This window comes from Odontomachus brunneus, unplaced genomic scaffold (genome assembly GCF_010583005.1).
Source record: "Odontomachus brunneus isolate Ranch 3 - 2012 unplaced genomic scaffold, Obru_v1 Obru_scaffold_030, whole genome shotgun sequence".
In the NCBI taxonomy this organism is placed as follows: Eukaryota; Metazoa; Arthropoda; class Insecta; order Hymenoptera; family Formicidae; genus Odontomachus; species Odontomachus brunneus.
Window position 1 is genome coordinate 304,814 of NW_022639480.1, and position 21,672 is coordinate 326,485.

Below are 21,672 nucleotides of genomic sequence, written 5' to 3' on the forward strand. Positions count from 1 at the left end.
TTTTGATAGGTTCAACCAATTATCTGTAATAATAGATATTGAAACGATATAATAGCTGCAAATGAATGAATTTTTCGTTGTGCTGCAACAAAACATACTTATACTGGTAACAAAATAGAACTCGTATCTACTGAATTTTTTATTATATGGGATATAACGATTTCATAACAATTATCAAATATCTGTTCATAACTAATATATTTCATATTAAATATTTAACATTAAGTAACTATTACTGAATTATTTAATTGTTGTTACTGTAAATGCAATTACGTCATACTCCTGATCTATTAAATATTTGATAATTATTATCATATTTAGTATTAGTTACTAAGGATTCAATGAGTTTCTGTAACTAAATGCAGTTTGTTATTGTTACCAGTCTTTTCTCTCAGTGTGTGTTTTTCTTGCTTCTTAATAGATAAACGAATAAAGTACAAGTTTTTGAAATAAAATATGCCATTGTGTTTGAGAGAAATATTTGCTATCGAGCTCTTGCAGATCGAAATTCGAGGTTACACGGGGTTATAGTCGATTTTGCAACTGTGCGTCATGCAACCAGCCAGAGACACGACTTTTTTCAAATTACACGGGAAAAAAGGTTTGGTTGAATTAACCAAATATCTCGAATATGAACGATCCAGAAATTCCGATTGAAGTAACTCGAATTCTGTTTAAGTTAACACGATTTTTGATTGACTTAAACAGAATTCGGATTACTGCAATTTTTTGGAGACGCAACACGTCTTTACTTTTGAAAAGACTGCGAGAAGGAGAGAGAATAAATTCAAAATCAATGTTCCTTAAACTACAGACTTCACTCTTTAAAATAAAAAAAAAAAATATTTCAAATACGATAACGTTTCGCAGTATTATGCTCATTTAAAATTGTACGAAATTTCGACACGAATTTACCTATGCGATAATTTTGCCGACGAGTGTATATAAGAAGATTCTACTAAGTATAAGATTACATTGTTTTGAAGATGTAATTATATAAACATATATAATAAAACTGCAGCTAAAAACTTGCGAATGTTATCGTTCCTGAAAAGCCGCGAGCCGCAATAACGTACGTCTCACACAAACCAGAGCAATTTTTCACGTTTATCTTAACCAGTTGACAGTGTGTCACCAGAGATTTATTGACAGCAAGCGTGTTAACACGCCGACACATCTGCTTTTGCGGTTCGCGTGCACGCGTTCGCGATGTTCGCCGCGGGAGTCGCGATGCCATCGCGAACGGATTAAGGAATCGCGCGCGCGCTCAAATCACTATCGTTCAACGACCGGTTCGAGCCTTTGCAAATGTTGCACAAGCACCTAGTTAATTCTACTCGCGAGAGGAATGCGACTCGAAACTCGCGGCGAGCAAGAAGGTATCGCGGCCATACGCGAATACGCTCGGTTCATGAAGCCGAGATAAGAGAAACTGTAGCTATCGGCCTTGACATTTCGTTCACGTCGAAGGTTCTCTGCAGATTTACCGCTACATTAAAGACACGTATGCGTAACGTCACGCTTCACAAATCAACCGTGTGCAGTAATCATCGTTCTCGCGATTAACCGCGAAACAAATAATCGCGTCGTGTCATTGACCTTTCGAAATGCCGAAACGAGAGAACGTTCCTTGCCTCTCTTTACTTTGTTCCCTCGCTATTTTCCGACTAATTATGCGATCATGTAATTGAAGACTGCGCGTCTTCAATGTGGATGACGAAGAACAGATGTGTTAGAAACGGCTCTCTATTGGTGTTACGAGCAGTAACTTCTCTCAAGCGCAATCGATTGCATTCTGATCACTCTGTATCGAGCATTTTGATCTTTCCGAAGTATCAAGATCAAAGCATGTTCTTTTTCTCGTTTTATTTTGTTCCCTCGCTATTTTCAGGTTAATTATACGGTCGAAGACTGCGTGTCTTCAGTGGGATGATAAAAAACAGATGTGTTTGAGATGGCTCCGTGTTGGTGTTACGAGCGTTAACACCTCTCAAGCGGAATCGATTACACCTCGGAAGGTCGCGCCGTATCGATTACGCCGCGTGCACTTGCGATTTCGTCAACAAAACAGGAAAAAAACGAATAAAACCGAAATAATAAGATATGATAAAAAGTAAAAAATTGATAATGCATACAAAACATTTCTGTTCGATATCGCTCATTTCAACGCGATATCAACAATGAGCCACAAATATATATTTTGGCAGGAGGCCAAGGAGTGAATTCGTCGAAGCGTCGCGGCTGCAATTCCGCGATTCGACTTTTGTAATTCGACGCCTTACCTCGATCAGGAGTCGTCGGTGTGCGCGCTCGTGATTAACGTCGTTCTCGTCCTCGTCGTCGTCGTCGTCGTCGTCCTCATTCTCGTCGCCGCGTTGTGTGTTATCCTTTATCCGGTAATGTTCGAGGACCTCCGAATGCCGCACGACGACGATCAGCCACCTTCTTCGCGCTGCGACATCGCCAGCCTGTTTCCGGTAACTACTGCGCGATAACTACGGAATGATCCGGGCACGTGAGATATTCCCTGTCCAAACAGAAAACATAACAATATCAGCGCGAAGGTACTCGACGATTACGCGCGACGTTCTCGAGAACTTCGCTCTTAATGTTGCACAAAAGGACGTATTCGAAAGCATGATAACGTCGCCGTGAGCAAATTTTTCGAGTGTTTCCAAAACGCAGTATCCGCGGAGATGGTCGTGAAACACTAAGCGAAAACGTTCGACTAAAAATACGCACGTAGAATCGCAGTTTTGAAATTCAATATGTCGATCGAGTGTTTCTCGCTTAGGTTAAGTTAGGTTAGGTTAAGTTTACGTTGGGCGTAAAGAATATTCACCGGGCATCGCACCTGACGACGTCCGCGGGTGTCTATCGAATCAAGTCGTTTCGGATTCTTAAATTGCCGAGTGTCGTGTGTACAACGTAATAAATTGTACATTGTGCCGTATCGAATCTTCCTCCCGAGAAAGCAAGAATGAAGGCACGCGGTTGACGCGGGCAGAACAGCGACTTGTGTCGCCCTCGGCAGGCGACGATGTGTACTGCAACGGAAGAAAATTGCACGATCGATAAAGTAGACATCTTACCATCCTTCCGCTCTTTCGCGGTTTTACTCGAAAAATGCGCGTAAATTAAAATATTCTTGTGTAATTATTCTGATATAAAACACGATAAAAATATGAATGGAACATCTGTAGAGCGAATTCTACCTATCAATATGATGAAAACAAACTGAATATACTATGAGGAAAAGTATCTAAGAAATAAAAAATATCTAATGATATCTAAAATATCTCTAAAATATTTCTAAAATATCTATGAGAAAAGTATCTAAGAAATAAAAAATATTTATTCACACTAAGTACTGATAATATACTCTGATGGAAATGTTTTACTGAAAATCTCCCTCAAATGATCCCTTTTCACTAAAATTCATTTAAATTTTTTAAGATTAATTAAAATTAATTAAAATTATGAAAAACTCACTAAGATTCATTAAAATTTGTAAAATTCATTAAGATTTATTAAAATTCATACAATTAATTTTATTGTTATCTAACAATAAAATATATTTTACGAATTTTAATGAATTTTAATTAATCTTGAAATATTTTAATGAATTTTATGAATGTAATGAATTTTAACAAAAAGGAGTCAATTGAAAGAGATTTTCAGAGTAAAATATTTCCATCAGAGTATTTACTTTTAAAATAATATAAAACATTTATCAGATAAGAAAATATACATTTTCTTAAAGCCTTAGCTTTTCGTAAAAACAACTGTTTCTGTTTCAATAAAAAAATTTAATAAATATGTTTTTTAATACTCATCGAATAAATAATTCTTATCTTTAGATATTTCTTTCTCAAAGCGTAAAATATATATACGAAAAATCGTCCCTCTCGAATAACACAATTGAGTTGTAGGCCAATATTTATAGTCGCATCGCATATATAAGGCCGTCTTAAGTTCATCTTTAAATGCTTCATGATCAAATAAATATTTTGTATTGAAAATGTATGAATTTGAGACAATTTTAAATATAAAACCCGACTATAAATACTACCGTCCATGAGAGAATCGCTTAATTAATTAATTTACTGAAGCTACTGCGCAGCGCGATGTCTGGCTGGTACAACGCATTCAAAACAAATTTGTTGCAATTGTTTCTGGAACACGCGCCGCACCTTTTAATAGAAAAGTGTGTCACGTTTCTCCTGACACACGTGTCACCGTGTTACGGAGGCGCAATAAGCCGCGCACATGTGACACGTGTCTATATCAAAGGCTTCGATCAACTAGTGTTGCTCGATAATTGGATTAAAATCATACTAGGAGATTAACTTTTAAGGCCAAAACAGGCCGAGGAGAGTCGCGACATGGTCACTCGTTATTGAAACGTACGTCGCGAATGATGGATTTTACTCACATAAGAGTGCACCAGATTCTATCGTCGATCTTAGAGCCGCTCGATTCCGAAATGACAGCCGACGATAATAACGTAACTGCGGACGAAGACGAGCGCGTGTAATCTGAAATTGTTGACTCTAATCAAATTGTCAAGTATTGCTTGAAGCTTTGCTTAATGATCCATATCCTGATACCTTTTAAGACTGAAACGTCATCTCACGAGCTGAGTGAACCGTCAGTGCCGTCAAACGAACGTTTTCGACCGGGTTGCGAGCGATCCTCTGATTTTCTGAAAGAATCAACACGTGAGGAAATTCAGCAAAGTTCCCGTAACACAACTATCACAGCGGATTGCGTTAAGATTCAGTGTAATCGAATATGTGAGCGGAAAAAATTATAAGATGAAGTGTTTTAAACATTGCCTCGTGACGTCGCTCGACGAATCGCGAGGTCGTGAATCGAACACGCTGGATACTTTCAGAGATATTAAGTGCAGTGAGTCGCAGACAATGAAAATTCGCGTAAGTTTTTGAAGGAAAAAGAGAAGATGAGCCGAAATATCAATTCCCGGACACGCACCTAACCCTGAATATTCGTAATGTTTTGATCTTTAAATATGAAAATTTGAACTTTCAGCATAGAATATATAGAATATATAATATTATATAATATTATATTATAATATTATAGACAGAAATTCCTATATTTATAATAGAACAGAGTGTACTTTATATAATATTACTTTATAAAATATAATATTATATAATATTATATAATATTATAATATAATATTATATTATATAACATCCTATGAATGTGCATATAGAATAGTTACCAAATTTAGGTTAATCATATTGATTTTGCTTTTATAAGCAAAATTGCTTTTATTTGCAATTATAAAGGAATAATTTAAGTATTTTATTTTTGTAGATACATATCATTTACTATAAGCTATAATAAATGTACCCATACAGCACAGATCTTGCAGCAATATTACAGCAACATTGCGGCAACACTGCTGCAACTTTTAACATTGCTGCAACGTTGCAGCAATGTTAAAAGTTGCAGCAGTGTTGCCGCAATGTTGCTGTAATATTGCTGCAAGATCTGTGCTGTATGGGTATATTACAATGTGAAATACTATGAAAATGAAATGAATATTAGAAAAATTTTATAGTTACATAAATGATCTACATATGCACAAAGATAAATCTTACTAATATTCCAAGTACATTCTGTTATATTATAAATATAGGAATCTTTGTCTATAATATTATGCGTATACTCATAAAATATAATATCTGGATCTATATATATAAAATGTATACATAGTATGTATAGAATATATGGATTTTTTACAGTGCCCACACCAATCGCTAAGTATTGAAATGAAATTTTTTAATATGAACAAGTAAACGAGTTATTAATTAATTAAGGTAAAGCGAAGACTTACAGTAAAGATCAAAACAAAAAGAATGTTCAGGATTAGGCACATGTTTAGGGGCCAATTAGTCCAACTTCTTAGTAACAGTTAAATCATGTATCTGTCTTGATTTTTTTTTTAATTAGACAAAGACAAACTATATGATTTAACTATTAGGCAGCTTACCAAGAAATTGGAACAATAAACCCTAGATATTGATATTTTTATATTGTGTTTCCTTGCAGAGGAGGGGGGGAAAAACCACAAGACAAATCGCGCGCGAAAAGAGAAAGTCAACGCGCGTGGTTCACTTTCTGTCTCTCTCTGTTCGCAGCGCGACAAGAATGACAACGCGATACCTAGTGACTCGGGAGATGTTTCCGACGACCACAACGGCAATTACTACGCCGATTGCGACAGCTCAGTGTGGATGAGAAGCTGCGAACAGGAGGTGATCGAGCCCCTTGCTGGCAAGCTCGCCGGCAACATCCCCGAGTGGCTGAAGGGCACCCTCCTGCGAAACGGCCCGGGCAATCTGAAAGTAGGCGAATACACCTTTCAGCATCTGTTCGACAGCTCCGCCCTGGTGCACAGGTGTGTCGCGACAGCGCGGAAATACGAAAGCACACGAGAAGTCCGTCAACAACTTACCGGTCCGCGTAAATTCGCAGGTTCGGGATTGCGGACGGCAAGGTGACTTACCAGCGTCGTTTCGTTCAAACGGAGGTATACAAGAAAAACATGGCCGCTCAGAGGATAGTAGTTACCGAATTCGGCACCAGAGCCACTCCAGATCCCTGCCAGAGTATCTTCCACAGGTAATGAAGCGACGACTCGAGCTCCCGCGATATCGACGTCTGGAAACTTGACGCGATCGCGTCGGTATGCAGCGATAGACACTCCGGTTCGCGAGCAGCACAGGAGAGGATACGCACACACTCACGCGACCGTGTTCGTGAGTCTCACGTGTTGATGTTTGCTGCTCGCGTACCAAACTTTCACTGTCAGTGTATACAAACAACTGAGGCCGCGATCCGTTACGCGTTAATCTGTATTGTTTTTCCCAGTCTCCCCTTGTCTCTCCTTGTCTCTCCCTGCCTCTCCCTGCCTCTCTCTGCCTCTCCTGTCTCTTCCTGTCTCGCCCTATTTTCCCTGTCTCTCTCTGTCTCTCCCTGTCTTTCCTCGTTTCTCCCTGTCTCTCCCTGTCTCTCCCTGTCTCTCCTTGTCTCTCCTTGTCTCTGCCTATCTCTCCCCATCTCTCCCCGTTTCTCCCTGTCCCTCCCTCTTATAATTCTCGAATGGCGATCGATTCGCTTGATCAATATCGATACATAGGTCAAATAATCCGTGTTGATAACTCGGTTATCATCAGTCCCGGCCTAACCGCCGTCACGACAAGACGTGTTCGAACAAGTTTGGACCTTGTGATTTTTTTGGAACGTGCCTTGAAATTTTCCAAGACTTTACTCTCGAAATATATCATTAATCGGAAAAATGGCGTTGGGGCATAACTCTTAGAGAGGCCTGAAGCCAAATATTGAAGTTGAAGTTGAACTCAGTTATCGAATTATCGCGCACGCGAGACTATCGAAACTTGATCGATTGTGAGTTGTTCAATCGGTATGAAGTGGCGCCTCAATATTCGATATAGCAAGTTGTAATTGAAAGATTATTTTCTTTTTTCTTTTTTCTTTTATATAACGACAATCTTTCATATCTACCAGCGCGCAATTGGTCAAAGGATTCCTAACCCCAGACCAGAGAAAGAGGAAGTAATTAAAAGATTATACATATTTGCTCGACGCAAATCTGTTGCAAAGTCTCAGATCTGTTTAAAACACATTTGAAATTCTGACAGATCAGATAGAACAAAAATCATGATAACGTCAAAATTACTAAAAAAAACTCACTTTTCAATCACGATTTGATCATTTCCTCGTCATTTTTACCACATCATCGTGATTTTCTGTTTTATTTGGGAGATTCGGTATTTAAAAATCAAGAATATTAAATGAAAAAAATTTAAATCAAAAAGATCAATAAAGTATCGTTGTTTAAAAGAAGATTCAGATAATCCAAACAGCAAAAATTTCTACAGGAAATCCTAAAGACGTTCTGAGAACGTCCCCAGGATATCCCCTGAAGATCTTATGTTGTCTGGGAAATGTTATACTCGACTTTATATTCAAATAGTCTTTACGCACTTTGATGTAATTTCGATTTCAGGATAGCCGCGGTATTTAATCCCGGAGAGAATCTCTCGGACAACACCATGATCTCGGTATACCCTTTCGGTGATGAATATTACACGTTCACAGAAGCGCCGGTCATGCACAGAATCGATCCGAAGACTCTGGAAACCACGAGCAGGGTAAACATTTAAACTGTTCCGGGTGAAGTCACTCCTGAGGTTAAATTGTTACTGAATGAAATCGATGTCTTCCAGCGCACTATACTCGATATAAATACCTGTCTGTAGACGTGTCGTTCGTAGAATAATCTGTCTTCACGTTGTATCCGCAGGTAGACGTGTCCAAATACGTAAATATCGTGAATCACACGTCGCATCCTCACGTCATGGCCGACGGTACGGTCTACAACGTAGGACTAAGCGTGACGCCGCTCGGACCTAGATACAACGTCGTGTGTTTTTATCCTAGTCGTGTGATCGTTGGTAAGACACTTCTTGCGAAGGGCAAAAAATCACGATAACGTCAAGGTGACGAGAAAATAGAATCGTGACTGAAAAGTGATCCTTTCAATCATTTTCTTATAATTTTAACGTCATCATGATTTCCAGCTCTGAAAAAATTCGGAGAAGTCCGAATTGTAAATATTTATCAATATTATTACTTTTATCATTATGCTGCTATTGCAGACGAATCCGGCGAGGAGAAGGAGCTCTCCATGTTCGATCAAGCGACGATCGTTGCCAGCATGCCGTGCAGGTGGATGCTGAATCCTTCATACATGCACACCTTCGGCATCACCGAGAACTACTTCATAATCGTGGAACAACCGTTGGCCATCTCCATGGTCTCGATGATGGTCACGCACCTTAAACAAGAGCCGATGTTCAACAGCTTCAAATGGCACGAAGATGAAAATGTGAGATCAAACTGAGACCAAATCATTAGTAATTACCTCGTAATAATACATTTTAACACATTGTTATTCCTATCGTCAGACGCTCATCCATGTGATGTCGAGGGAAACCGGCCAGACGGTGAGGACGTTCGTCGCGGAAACGTTTTTCTTCCTTCACATCATCAACCAGTTCGAGACTCGCGATAGGGAGTATGTCGTTCTGGACATATGTTGTTATCGAGACCCGAAGATGTTGGAGTGCATGTACATCGACTCGATGAAAGTATGCAATCACTCGCTGAAAATCACAGATGCTGCATTTGAGCGAATATTACTTGTTTCAAATATTTTATAAATTTGCGTCTCCGCAAATCTATCATAAGTCTCAGATTTCTTTAAAACACATTTGAAATCCTGCCCGGTCAGAACCACATGTTGATTCAAGGTTGATTCGACGTCGATGAAGGTTGAATCAAGATTAATTCGACGGCTCATCGATCATTTCGACGTCGAATCTACCTTGAATCAACGTTATGGTTCTGACTGGATTGATAGATCAGACAGAAATCACGATAACGTCAAAATTATTAAAAAAAACTTACTTTTCAATTACGATTTGATCATTTCCTCATCATTTTGACCGCATCATCGATCATTTCGACGTCGAATCAACGTTATGGTTCTGACTGGGCTGATAGATCAGACAGATCACAATAATGTCAAAATTATTAAAAAAACTCACTTTTCAATTACGATTTGATCATTTTCTCATCATTTTGACCGCATTATCGTGATTTTCTGTTTTATTTGGGAGATTCAGTATTTAAAAATCAAGAATATTAAATGAAACAAAAATTTAAATCGAAAAGATCAGTAAAGTATCGTCGCTTAAAAGAAGAAAAATAAACCAAATTGCTTTTCTTGATCGACGTTACGTGACGTTGATTCTTCTTGTTTGTTTCAGAACATGCACGAGAATCCCGATTACGCGAGCATGTTTCGCGGTAGGCCGTTGCGTTTCGTGCTCCCGATGAAGCAGCCGTGTGCTAACACACCGCCGGAGTGCAATCTCGTCACGATCAAAACGGTACATCAGAGCCAAGAGCTGTTTCGGAACGTTGACGACAAGTCGCTCGGTCACGATTCGGATAAAATGGACTTTGAAATCGTCAGCGACTCGGACGTCGTCGTTTCTAACGTGGACGATGTGAAACGCAAATGGGACGAGCACAGGAACGCTCTGCGGAGAAAGCCGGCTGCTCACTTGCTTCCCGACGGCAGGATTTTCGTCAAGCCGGAATTACTCTGCGACTTGGGCTGCGAGACGCCGCGTATAAACGCCGATTTCTGTGTCGGTAGAGAGTATCGATACTTCTACGCGATCTCGAGCGACGTAGACTTGGTTAATCCAGCGAAGGTCGGTATCCTGATAGAAAAAAATTTGCTTTTTAAAGTACAGTCAATGTGTTCTCCACTGAAACGTGCTGTTACTTGTAACTGTGTGTGCAGTTATAAGTATAGCACTACAACCGCAATAAAATCTCGCTGAAAGAATCTACTGACAGTAGCGACTGTTCCTATTATTTTGACGCAGTTTGCAAACAGTGAAGCCGTAATTCCATCGCAAAAAACGCAGAAAGTTGCATTTGATGCAGCATGTAGCGCATTTGTAGTGTACAGTTTTACAGTGGAATCTTTCTTTCACTGATTAGTAAAATATAAAAGATGAAACAGTGAAATAGAAATGTTTCCACTAAAAATAAAATAAATTAAAGAAACTGTCTTTTTCACTGCAGCTTATTAAAGTCGATACGTACCGGAAGACCAGGAAAGTATGGCAGGAGAAGGATGTTTTTCCCAGCGAACCCATCTTCGTAGCGAATCCTTACGCGAAGGTAATGAGTTGCATTTATACTGAAGAACGAAGGAACTTGAAGTACTTCATTGTTTCGTCCTTCTGTCCAGGATGAAGACGATGGTGTCATCGTGAGCTCGCTTGTCTGGGGACAGAACGAGAGTCGAGTCGGTCTGCTGATCTTGGACGCTGCGACGTTTACGGAAATCGCGAGAGCTACCTTCGATTCACCGGGACCTGCGCCCAAATGTTTGCACGGCTGGTTTACTCTTGATAAATAGCTGAGCGCGGCAGGAATTGTTAAATATAGTTTCATGTTCGATTGAAATGGTGGAAAGGGTGGTTGGTTTGATTTCTTCGCAGAGAAGACTGAATTCACTTACAAAGTCTTACGAATCTTTCGGAATTTAATAGATACATCGAAGTGAGCAATTACTTCTCCATTGGCACTTTTGAAACTCAGCCTCTTTTTAACCCTTTCGTATCTGTCGTTGTCCTGAGGACAACAATACGTACTTCAAATCGATCCAGACGTCAAACTAATCGCTACTTTTCGCCGTCAAACTGTCAAATGTTGCTGGCAACTCTGTCTCTCATGACTGTAGACGGGATTTTTATTTTACGTTTACGGTTAAGGTGAGCTAAATATATATGTGACCCGACTACGACTTATATACAAATATATTTATGTATACAAAATACAGTACCTGTGTAGAGATTAATTTAGAATAAAGTGACGTGCGCATAATTGATCCTTATTTCATTACATATTTCCCGATAAAAAATATTATCAACAAACTACTAAATATCTTTTAATTTTGTACATCTTTTAATAGCCAATTTTTTCTTATTGATCGTGTTGTTCAAGCAAACATGGTGAACCAATACTATCGAAATTGCTTGTGAAAGGAACCAGTTAAAAATCATGAAATGACATTACTCTATAACTTAATATTTTACGTGATTGTTAGCAAAAAAGATGTTAACAAAATGGTATTTACTGGAAAAATACACATAAAATCAACATTTCAACATACTAATAATATATACTAATAATATAACATCCCGGATAGCAATTCAAAAAGAATTCAGTCGTATGTCACCAGTTCTGAATTCATTTTTAGATGCAAAAAGAATTTTTTTCACTGAACTGAACTCTGAAGAATTCTTTTAATCTGAAAATGAATTCAGAATTGGTGACATACGATTAAATTCTTTTTGAATTCTTTTTTAATTCTCTGTGCTATCTATAGGATACTAATCTATAGGGGTACTAATATTTAATATTCCTTATTTGCTGAATAGCGTCGCACGATAACACCGGCGCTGGCAAAAAACGACACGTGTATGACCCAAAAAATGTGTTTTATCTATATTTGCAACTCAAGCATCTAATATCTAATTGCAAACATTTGAAATACGTAACTAGATATCATATATCTATATACATAATATCTATATACATATCTCAATATACATAAAAATAATTATCTCCATGTTCGTTAGTGTTATCCTATCGTATTGCTGAGAGAATATATCTTCCATCGGATTAAAAACGCTGCACCCAATATTTTTTCACGGATTAAGGGGACTTTGAGGGGGCTTCCAACTTTGAAAGTTTCCAGTTAATCTCTACATTAATTGAAAATCAAACGCGAGAGAGGAAAGCTTCGAAATGAAGTGTTTCAAATCTTGCGTTTCAACATCGACCGACGAATCGCGATTCCTCAAATCAAATGCGTTGGACCCTTTCGAAGATGTGGAGCCGTCGTCAAAGGCATGCGTAAGTTCCCGGAAAGAAGACATGTTTGTCGCGCGCGTGTCGGAGAACCATGAGGGACCACGCGCGAACGATCTTCTTGGGACGAAGTGGCTCATCTTCTCTTTATCTTATGGCAGTGCGATAAAAATGGGCGTGAGGTACCTCGCGTCTTAGCGGAAGATCTGCTCAATCACAACGGGAATCATACGCCTTACAGTTTGTACAAGATTTATGCCAGGAACTGCGAGGAGGAGGTGATCGAACCCCTCGTCGGCGTGCTCACCGGCAGCATCCCCAAGTGGCTGAAGGGCACTCTTCTGAGAAACGGTCTGGGAAATTTCAAAGTGGGCGAGTACAGCTATCAGCATGTCTTCGACAGCGCTGCTTTGGTGCACAGGTATGAAAACGTGAAAACATATCAGTCAGTGAAAGAAAGGTTGCAGGATTGGAAATATATCAACACTTTGTATAAAATAACATTAGAGGGAAAAAGACTTGAAAACTTATTTGTGGGATATAAAACTTATTTTTGCGAATACAGTTAATTTTTGTGAAATGAACTTTTGCTCCACGAATAAATTTCCAAATAGTTTCTTCTCAGTGCTGAGAAAAAAGGTACTTGAAAATTTATTTGTGGGATATAAAAAATTTATTTTTTTTACTGTGAAATAAAAAATTCCTTCCTAATTCGATATTTTAGACTCTCACAGTATTGTCCAATGCTTTGCTTGAGCCGCGTCTTCCTTATGTTTGGTTCCGACGTTTCTTGAACATTTCAGTTCACTTCTTCAGGAGCAGGGCGACTTGAATTTTTTTTCTTTTTGTAAAGAATTTTTTTTCCTTTCGACAAATCTTCCTTCCTTTTGCAATGCGTCCTCCAATCTTTCGTAGATTCCTACACTGAGGAAAAAGTGCTTGAAAATTTACTGGGATATAAAGTTTACTTCACAGTGAATAAAATAAAATTTTTATATCACACAAATAAATTTTCAAGTACCTTTTTTCTCAGCACTGAGAAGAAAATACTTGAAAATTTATTCGTGGAGTAAAAGTTTATTTCACAAAAATTAACTGTATTCGCAAAAATAAGTTTTATATCCCACAAATAAGTTTTCAAGTCTTTTTCTCTCTAATGGTATTTCATATTTTATATAAAGTATTGATATATTTCTAATTCGCTCTCTCGTAGATTCCTACACTGAAGAAAAAGTACTTGAAAATTTATTGAGATATAAAGTTTACTTCACAGTAAAAAAAAATAAATTTTTTATATCCCACAAATAAATTTTCAAGTCTTTCTTTACAAGTTTCGTTAATTCCTAAGAGATAAAACGTTTCCATTACATATCAAATACATTTCACAATTCATCGGTATCGCAAATGTGTCGCAACGTTTGCAACTGCTTCTGCGTTTGAGAAAGAAAATATTCGATATCGGCAGCTGTAATTTCCGGCGCAGTGAAGTAATTATAGTCGAACAAATCTTTGTTGTAATTAGAGAGCACTACTATGGTGTTAACGATCAAAACTCTCTATGCATAAAGCTGACGCTACTATTATCTCGTTAGAACAACGGGAAAAGGTATCCCAGAGGTATCACAGAGAATTCAAAAAGAATTCAGTCGTACGTCACCAATTCTGAGTTTATTTTTAAATGCAAAAAGAATTCTTTTCACTGAATTGAACTCTGAAGAATTCTTTTTGCACCTAAAAATGACCTTAAAATTGGTGACATACGACTGAATTCTTTTCGAATTCTCTGTGCTGTCTGGTGCCGAAAATGACAATTTTCAGCGTGCGAGAACTCACTGATTTGCCCCAATCCGCAGATTTCGGATTGAGAACGGCCAGGTGACTTATCAACGACGGTTCGTGCAGACTGACACGTACAAGAAGAACAGGGTCGCCCAGAGAATCGTCGTCACCGAGTTCGGCACCAAAGCGATGCCGGATCCTTGTCAAAGCATCTTCCACAGGTGAAACGGTTTCACAGGGAGAATGATTTGTCGAATCAAATAAACGTTTCTTTGGAATAATCCAAACAAATTATTTGATTGACACAACAAAATTTCTTTGAAACTAAGCCGCAAATAAATATTTTTGTTACGTCAAACAAAATTTTGTTCGATCGATCAAAAAATTCGTTTGGATTATTCCAAAGAAGTGTTTATTTGATTCAATCAAATCGTCCTCTCTGTGTACGTGACAAAATTGATTAAAACGATCAGAAATTGATCACGTTAATCTCGTGAAGAACGCGACTGTCCTTCGATAACGTTCCTCGCGAATTCTTTTTGCGCGAATAAATATTGTCTTCGAATGAATATACGCTCACCTCATTGTGATCTCGCAGGGTTTCCTCGGTTTTCCATCGCAATGAGGAGAAGACGGACAACACCAACGTCTCGGTGTATCCGTTCGGTGACGAATATTACACGCTTACGGAAGTACCGATGATGCACAGAATCGACCCGAACACTCTGCAAACAATGGACAAAGTAAAGTCGCAAATCAATCAGTACTTAAATATTTGTCGTATTGTAATTTCACGCTCTCTCTGATGGCATTTCATATTTTATACAAAGTGTTGATATATCCTCAATTTCCTCCAATCCACTCTTTCGTAAATTCCTACACTGAGGAAAAAGTACTTGAGAATTTACTGGGTTATAAAGTTAACCTCACAGAGAAATAAATTTTGTATCCCACAAGTAAATTTTCAAGTAGTTTTTTTCTCAGCACTGAGAGAAAGATACTTGAAAATTTATTCGTAGAAGAAAAATTCATTTCACAGAAATTAACTGTATTCGCAAAAATAAGCTTTATATCCTATAAATAAACTTTCAAATATTTTTTTTCTAAGAAGAAGATACTTGAAAATTTACTCGTGGAATAAAAGTTTATTTCACAGAAATTAACTGTATTCGCAAAAATAAGCTTTATATCTCACAAATAAATTTTCAAGTCTTTTTTTCAGTGTGTACGGCACGTGATAAATTCTATTAATCGTAATTAACTTTATAATTTCGATGCGATGTGTTAAGCAATTTCACTACTCTACGCAGGTAAACTTGACCAATTATGTTAATATCGTGCATCACACCGCGCATCCTCATGTAGTAAGCGACGGTACGGTTTATAACATAGGAATGAGCATAGAAAATCAAGGACCTCAATATAACGTCGTGTGTTTTCATCCTCGTCGCGTGATTACTGGTAAGGCATTTTCTCGTTCTTTTCGCCGATATTTCGGAGACAAAATGATAAATAAGGCAGTCGAAAGAGCGGCTTGCGTCAATTGATCCGAATTTTTGCAGACATAATTGGGAACAGAAAGGAGTTATCCATGTTCGATCAAGCGACGATCGTCGCCAGCGTTCCATGTAGGTGGAAGTTGAACCCCTCGTACATGCATTCGTTCGGTATCACCGACAATTATTTCATTATTGTGGAGCAGCCGTTGACAATCTCCGTAACCAAGAGGCTAATAACTCAAGTGACACACGAGCCAATAATTAAATGTCTGAAATGGCGCAAGAATAAGAGCGTGAGTTTGTCAGTGAGGCGATTTTATCAAATTGTAAATTTGGTATTAGAGATGTGCGGATCAAAGATTTTTAATGTCGAATCGAATCGAATCGCATTTCAGATTTTAATTTCGAATTTGAATCGAATCGAATCAAATCGAATCGTTGAAAGAATTTTTAATTAACATAATCATTGAATTCAACATGAAAATAGTGATTTCAGTGAGAGAGATAATATTGATCATGTGAAATCAATTAATTTTATGAGGTAAGAGATATATAATAAATATATAGGCTGCATTCCGAAATTCACTGCCAGTACTGAAATTCTATAGTATACGCAACATGAACTATAGATTTTCAGTATTGACAGTGAATTTCGGAACGCAGCCATAGTCGTTAAACATGTATGAAATACAGTTCCAGCCTTGAAAGCTGCGCAACGACACATCGATCCGACAGTTGTCGGTAAGAGTTTATCTAGAAGCCATTCCCACATGGAAAAAAAGGTTTGGTTGAATTAACCAAATATCTGGTCGAATATGAATGATCCAGAAATTTCGATTAAAGTAACTCGAATTCTGTTTAAGTTAACAAGATTTTTGGTTGACTTAAACAGAATTCTGGTTACTCCAATCGGAATTTCTGGATCGTTTATATTCGACCAGATATTTGGTTAATTCAACCAAACCTTTTTTTCCGTGCATATATAAATCTTTAAAAGACTTTTTAAAGAATTCCAAAAGTGTTCTGAAGGACTTGAGGACTCTTTTGGAACTATTTAAGAAGTCTTTTAGAGATTTTTGCTACATGGGTTATTTTTTAATATTTTTGAAGAAAATCTTAATGTATAGCAAATAAGTCATGCTAATTCCCGTAAGGCTGGATGTCTTTAATAGTTCTTCGTTAATGCTAATTTGCGCGATCCGTATTCGAATCTTTTCGATTCGAAATTTTCGAATTATTCGGATTCGAATTTGAATCGAATCGAATTTCACTTGATTCGATTCGAATAGTTCGCACATCTCTATTTGGTACTTAATAATCAGCTAATTTTTTTATCTACTGTTATCAGACGCTCATTCACGTGATATCGAGAAGTACGGGCCGTAAGATAAGAACTTTTGTCTCGGAAACGTTCTTTTTCTTTCATATGATCAATCAATTCGAGACCCGTGACAAACAGTACGTCGTGCTGGATGTGTGTTGTTATCGGGACGCGAAGCTGATAGAGTATTTGTACATCGAATCGATGAAGGTATGCTTCCACTACATAGAGTTGTGTCGTGGATTTCAAGATTACGTCCACGCAGGTGGTTTACATCCCTGATAGCACAGAGAATTCAAAAATAATTCCATCGTATGTCACTAATTCTGAGTTCATTTATTAGATGCAAAAATAATTCTTTTCACTGAACTGAACTTTGAAGAATTCTTTTTGCATCTAAAAATAAACAGAATTGATGACATACGACTGAATTCTTTTTGAATTCTCTGTGCTATCTGGGCTGGTATTACATGTTAGTCATTAAATGTAATATTCAAAAGACAAATTTCAGAAATATTCTACGCAATGTATCAATAATCGCTAAATTATCATTTGCAGGATGTAAGTAAAATTCCCAACTACGAGAAACTGTTATTTAGCAAACCGTTGCGCTTCGTATTGCCGATGAAGCGACCACGCACTGACACAACGCCCGATTGCGATCTCATCACGATCGAGACGGTGCATCAGAGCCTGGCGGAGCAGCCGGACTCGAACGTTCACGAGCAGCGTGTCGATCACAACACGAATGAAGCGAAGCGCAAAACCGATCTCAACGCCAAAGACGAAAACATTCTGCTGAGGAAGTCGACCGCTTATCGACTCCCAGATGGCAACGTTTTCGTGAAGCCGGAGCTTCTCTGTAACTCGCTCTGCGAATTACCGCGAATCAACGGCTCTCACCTTGGCAAGGAATATCGCTACTTCTACGCGATCTCCCAGGATACGTCTACAAATAATTCTGCTATAGTCAGTATAGTACATTATGTCATTGAGGTTTCTGTTTCCATTGCCGCGGAACTCTAAATTGATGACTCAGAAAGCGCGAGGACGCATGGCAAGAATTCTTGCGTGCCATTTTCTTGAGGATATTTGCAAAATGCTGCAAAACCTATCCTTTCTCCTTGACAGTCAATAATTATTAAAATATACCTATATTAAAATTGATGAATGAAATCAGGAGGAAAGGTAAATTAAGCAGGAAGTTTGTGTGTCATTTCAAACTTATTTACTTTTCTCTGTCAAGGGAAAAGGATTTTCGAAGCATTTTACGAGTCTTTTGGCGTCATCAATCTATGGTTTCGTAATAATGGAACTAGAAGCTTTAAATAAACTCGAAACATATAACTCTACCAAGAATATTCAAGACAAGTAAGTGTTGGGCTATCAGCATTTGGCTCTTACTTGCCTTGAACAGTCTTAATATAGCCTTAAATAAACAATTCTAGCGAGTTTTTCTTAATCCGTTTGTTTACATACGCACGAATAGCTGTATACTTCTGGCATTAACAAAAGTCCAAAGATAGAACCGAAATGTTTGTAAACTTGAGGGGTGCATTATTTTGCATCTTGAATTGTAAATATGCACGATTTTTTTTTCGCTCACGTATCGTCCAGTGTTCGGTTCTTACTAACCCTTTTGTCGATTTGCAACTTTAATCGTAAATATTAGACCTGTATGCGCGTTTCAACAATAAAACACGGAGACGAGATTTTTCTGCGGATAGGACCAACACGAATTCTGTTCGCAGATCATCAAGGTCGACACTTTCCAAAAGACCGTCAAATCGTGGCAGGAAAGAAACATTTTCATCGGCGAACCGATCTTTGTGGCTGATCCTGACGGGAAGGTAACAATCGCATTATTTCTGTAATATCAAATTTCGTAAAATTTTTCTGTAACCGAAAAACGAGACATTTTGCAAATACCTTTCGTATTTTGTGCTTCCAACTAGAACGAGGACGACGGCGTCGTGTTGAGCTTGCTTCTCTGGCTAGAGAATTACGATAATCGAGTCGGTTTGTTGGTTTTGGATGCCGCGACATTCACGGAAATCGCAAGGGTCACCTTCGACACACCAGGACCGACACCTAGGTGTCTGCACGGTTGGTTCACTCTGGACAAGTAGTCAAGTGCAAGTTGATCTGTGTACAAAATACGATATTTGTATGCAGATTGAATTAAAGTGCTGAAGTAGCGTTTAAGGCTTCTTTATATCCACCTCAGTCATGTTAGATTGCGACGTCAGATACGAGAAATGACATGCTGAGAATTCTCGCTTGCTATTCCTAAATAGAAAACTAATGAAAGAACACTTGACAGTCAATAAATAGCCTTAAAATGAATGTAGTAAAAGGAAATAGGACAGTTTTCGAAGCACTTTACAAGCTCAAACAATCTCAAGTGTTTTTTCATACAGATATTTTCATTTTAAAATGGCACGCAACAATTTTGAACATGTGTTTCTCTACTTTCTTCGCCATCAGTCAAGAGTTCTACTCTGGATAAATACCCAAGAGTCTTGACGAGCTTTTCATTAGATTGATCGTTGTGCTGTTTCATTCTTACCTTCATAAAGTTACGCAATGATCGCGATACATCTGATACAGATATAAAGAGTATCGTTGCTCCTTAAGAGTAAGAGGAAATACAATATCATATTCATGAATGCGTAAACGTAATAAATTATTTAATGTCTTTTCCTCACAACGTGCGGTGTATTTACATTCGACGAACGGGATGTCATCGCATACAATTCTGACGTAATAAATATACAATCTAGCATGATGAAGATCTAGTCCTGTGGAATGTGAAATATATACTTCGGGCGTTGCCGATGACTCTCGCAGTCAACTCAATGGAGCGGAATATTAAAACGACGTTAGCTGCTCTGGGCTTACCGACCGTAACAATGCAAGGTCCAGTAAAAACAACATCGTCTGGATTACTTAACGAGCTTATCAGAATAATAATTGCGATATGCGTAATCTTCTATCTAACTTTCTAACTGTTTATCTAACATTGTGAGTCAAGCAAGAAGATACTCTTCATTCTGTTGCACGCGTATTTCAAATTCTGTTTATCCAAAGTATCCACCGAATTCTCAATCACACTTTTAGATGAGAACCATACGACACACACATACGACCGTACTTGACTGATCCTATAATGAATTCTAAACTAATAAGTGCGTTACTGAAAATCAATGCTCACCGAAAAGATAGGTGGGATATTATTTTTCACCTTCGTTTTCGAATAATTAAGAGCCTTGCAGGACGAAAAAGAATCTTCCGTGCTTCCTCGCCATGTTCGATCTGGTATTTCATTGCCTCGCATACTTAAATAACAATAATTAACAATCACATATTAATAAATAATAGTGTGGCACAACCATAGCAAAACGATTACTAGCTGAGGGACCATTTGGCGTAGAAGTAATCCTAAATGATGAGCTTGCAACACGTGAATTACGCGTTCCATCGGAATCGTATTGTGTCGCCGCTTTTGGCACTTTGAGTTACTTTCGCGCCGTCAAAGCTTGCGTTTATCGGTATTGGCTTATAGTTATGGCTTACATAGTAATAGTAGACTCATGTCTCACAGCATCTTCTTGTGAATGCGCGCTCTCGTCCGTGAATCTCGCACGTCAACGCTGCGAGTTCTCGCGCAATTCGCAGCCCGAATACGACTCGCTCTGGCGCTCGGCACAGCGTGCGATTTTTGCTCCGTTCTCTGATAAAATGACTGTCCCGAACACCGATATTGCCGGTGCCGACGTGTTAATATACATATGCATGCACATTATCTTAACAAATGTACAAATTCTACTAATCTCGACGTAGCGTAAACATGCATCCGGCACGATAGTGTTTGCGCGCAGATGCGGGCAACGGATCACACTATTAATATCAATCGTCAATTAGTTACGTTAGAACTGAATAGGAAGTCCCGAGGAAGTCGCCACGATAATACTATACTTACACACTCGCGTCTTTCCTTGGCGTTTAACTTTCGTTCACCTTAGACTTAAGTACGAGAGAAGTGTTTGAGAGTTAATTGTCGTTGCGCGATCGCTCGTGGCTCGTCGCCCGAATCGCGGAAGGAACAATCACGAAAGGAAGGGAAGAGAAATCGATGAAACACTGCTCTCTCGCATTTTCGTTCGGGCCACGTCGCAGAAGCGGCAGGACATGGCTATCACAATATGTTTCTACTTGTCTCATCTCGGCTCGACTCGGCTCTATCTCAAACTTTATCCACCTTCTCGCTGTCTACGGAATTGATGGTGATAATCGTGTTGACGTTTTTGCTCTCCGTGTCCGTCTCGCTCTTCGCCAAGCTGGAGTCCGACACGCCGATATGCAACTCGGAATGCATGGGCAGGATCCCGGCGTTCGCGTCCTCGATCGCTTTCCTCAGCTGCGAAATCGATAATCGCGCGATGTTTCATACGTAATCACCGAGATGCGTGCGTTAACGGTCATTTATATACGGTAATTGTCGATTCATATGAATTCGAATGAATTCACATAAATTAATTGTCACATATCAGA

At 38.5% G+C, this 21,672-nt stretch overlaps 4 protein-coding genes across 14 annotated transcripts in view; 2 read left to right on the plus strand and 2 right to left on the minus strand.

Moving 5' to 3' along the window:
* LOC116843207 (facilitated trehalose transporter Tret1-like) overlaps window positions 1-2,419 on the minus strand; it is a 58,804-nt gene extending 56,385 nt beyond the window's left edge. Inside the window, exon 1 of the mRNA XM_032813431.1 lies at window positions 2,283-2,419. The gene's annotated coding sequence lies outside the window, so the exon portion shown is untranslated. The remainder of the gene's footprint in view (window positions 1-2,282) is intronic.
* Window positions 2,335-11,529, plus strand: LOC116843203 (carotenoid isomerooxygenase). 2 transcript variants are annotated; one of them, XM_032813423.1, is made up of 11 exons: window positions 4,395-4,533; window positions 4,619-4,937; window positions 6,174-6,433; window positions 6,511-6,657; window positions 8,066-8,210; window positions 8,363-8,513; window positions 8,718-8,947; window positions 9,027-9,209; window positions 9,891-10,343; window positions 10,723-10,821; window positions 10,892-11,529. In XM_032813423.1, exons 2-11 carry the CDS (start codon window positions 4,818-4,820, stop codon window positions 11,060-11,062), a joined length of 1,959 nt encoding a protein of 652 aa, XP_032669314.1. In that variant the 5' UTR covers window positions 4,395-4,533; window positions 4,619-4,817; the 3' UTR covers window positions 11,063-11,529. The 2 variants fall into 2 exon arrangements, with proteins under 2 accessions (XP_032669315.1, XP_032669314.1); XM_032813424.1 differs by lacking the exons at window positions 4,395-4,533; window positions 4,619-4,937 and adding an exon at window positions 2,335-2,477.
* Window positions 11,530-12,394: 865 nt separating this feature from the next.
* Window positions 12,395-19,323, plus strand: LOC116843204 (carotenoid isomerooxygenase-like). The gene is made up of 10 exons (XM_032813425.1): window positions 12,395-12,564; window positions 12,681-12,940; window positions 14,373-14,519; window positions 14,897-15,041; window positions 15,609-15,759; window positions 15,861-16,090; window positions 17,146-17,328; window positions 17,677-18,087; window positions 18,870-18,968; window positions 19,074-19,323. The coding sequence occupies exons 1-10, from the start codon at window positions 12,457-12,459 to the stop codon at window positions 19,245-19,247; spliced, it is 1,908 nt and encodes a 635-aa protein (XP_032669316.1). The 5' UTR covers window positions 12,395-12,456; the 3' UTR covers window positions 19,248-19,323.
* Window positions 19,324-19,791: 468 nt separating this feature from the next.
* LOC116843198 (chloride channel protein 2) overlaps window positions 19,792-21,672 on the minus strand; it is a 64,358-nt gene continuing 62,477 nt past the window's right edge. For all 10 annotated transcript variants that reach the window (XM_032813409.1, XM_032813407.1, XM_032813406.1 and 7 more), the window contains one exon: window positions 19,792-21,538. In XM_032813409.1, the coding sequence (XP_032669300.1) occupies window positions 21,365-21,538 (174 nt within the window). In that variant the 3' untranslated portion in view covers window positions 19,792-21,364. The remainder of the gene's footprint in view (window positions 21,539-21,672) is intronic.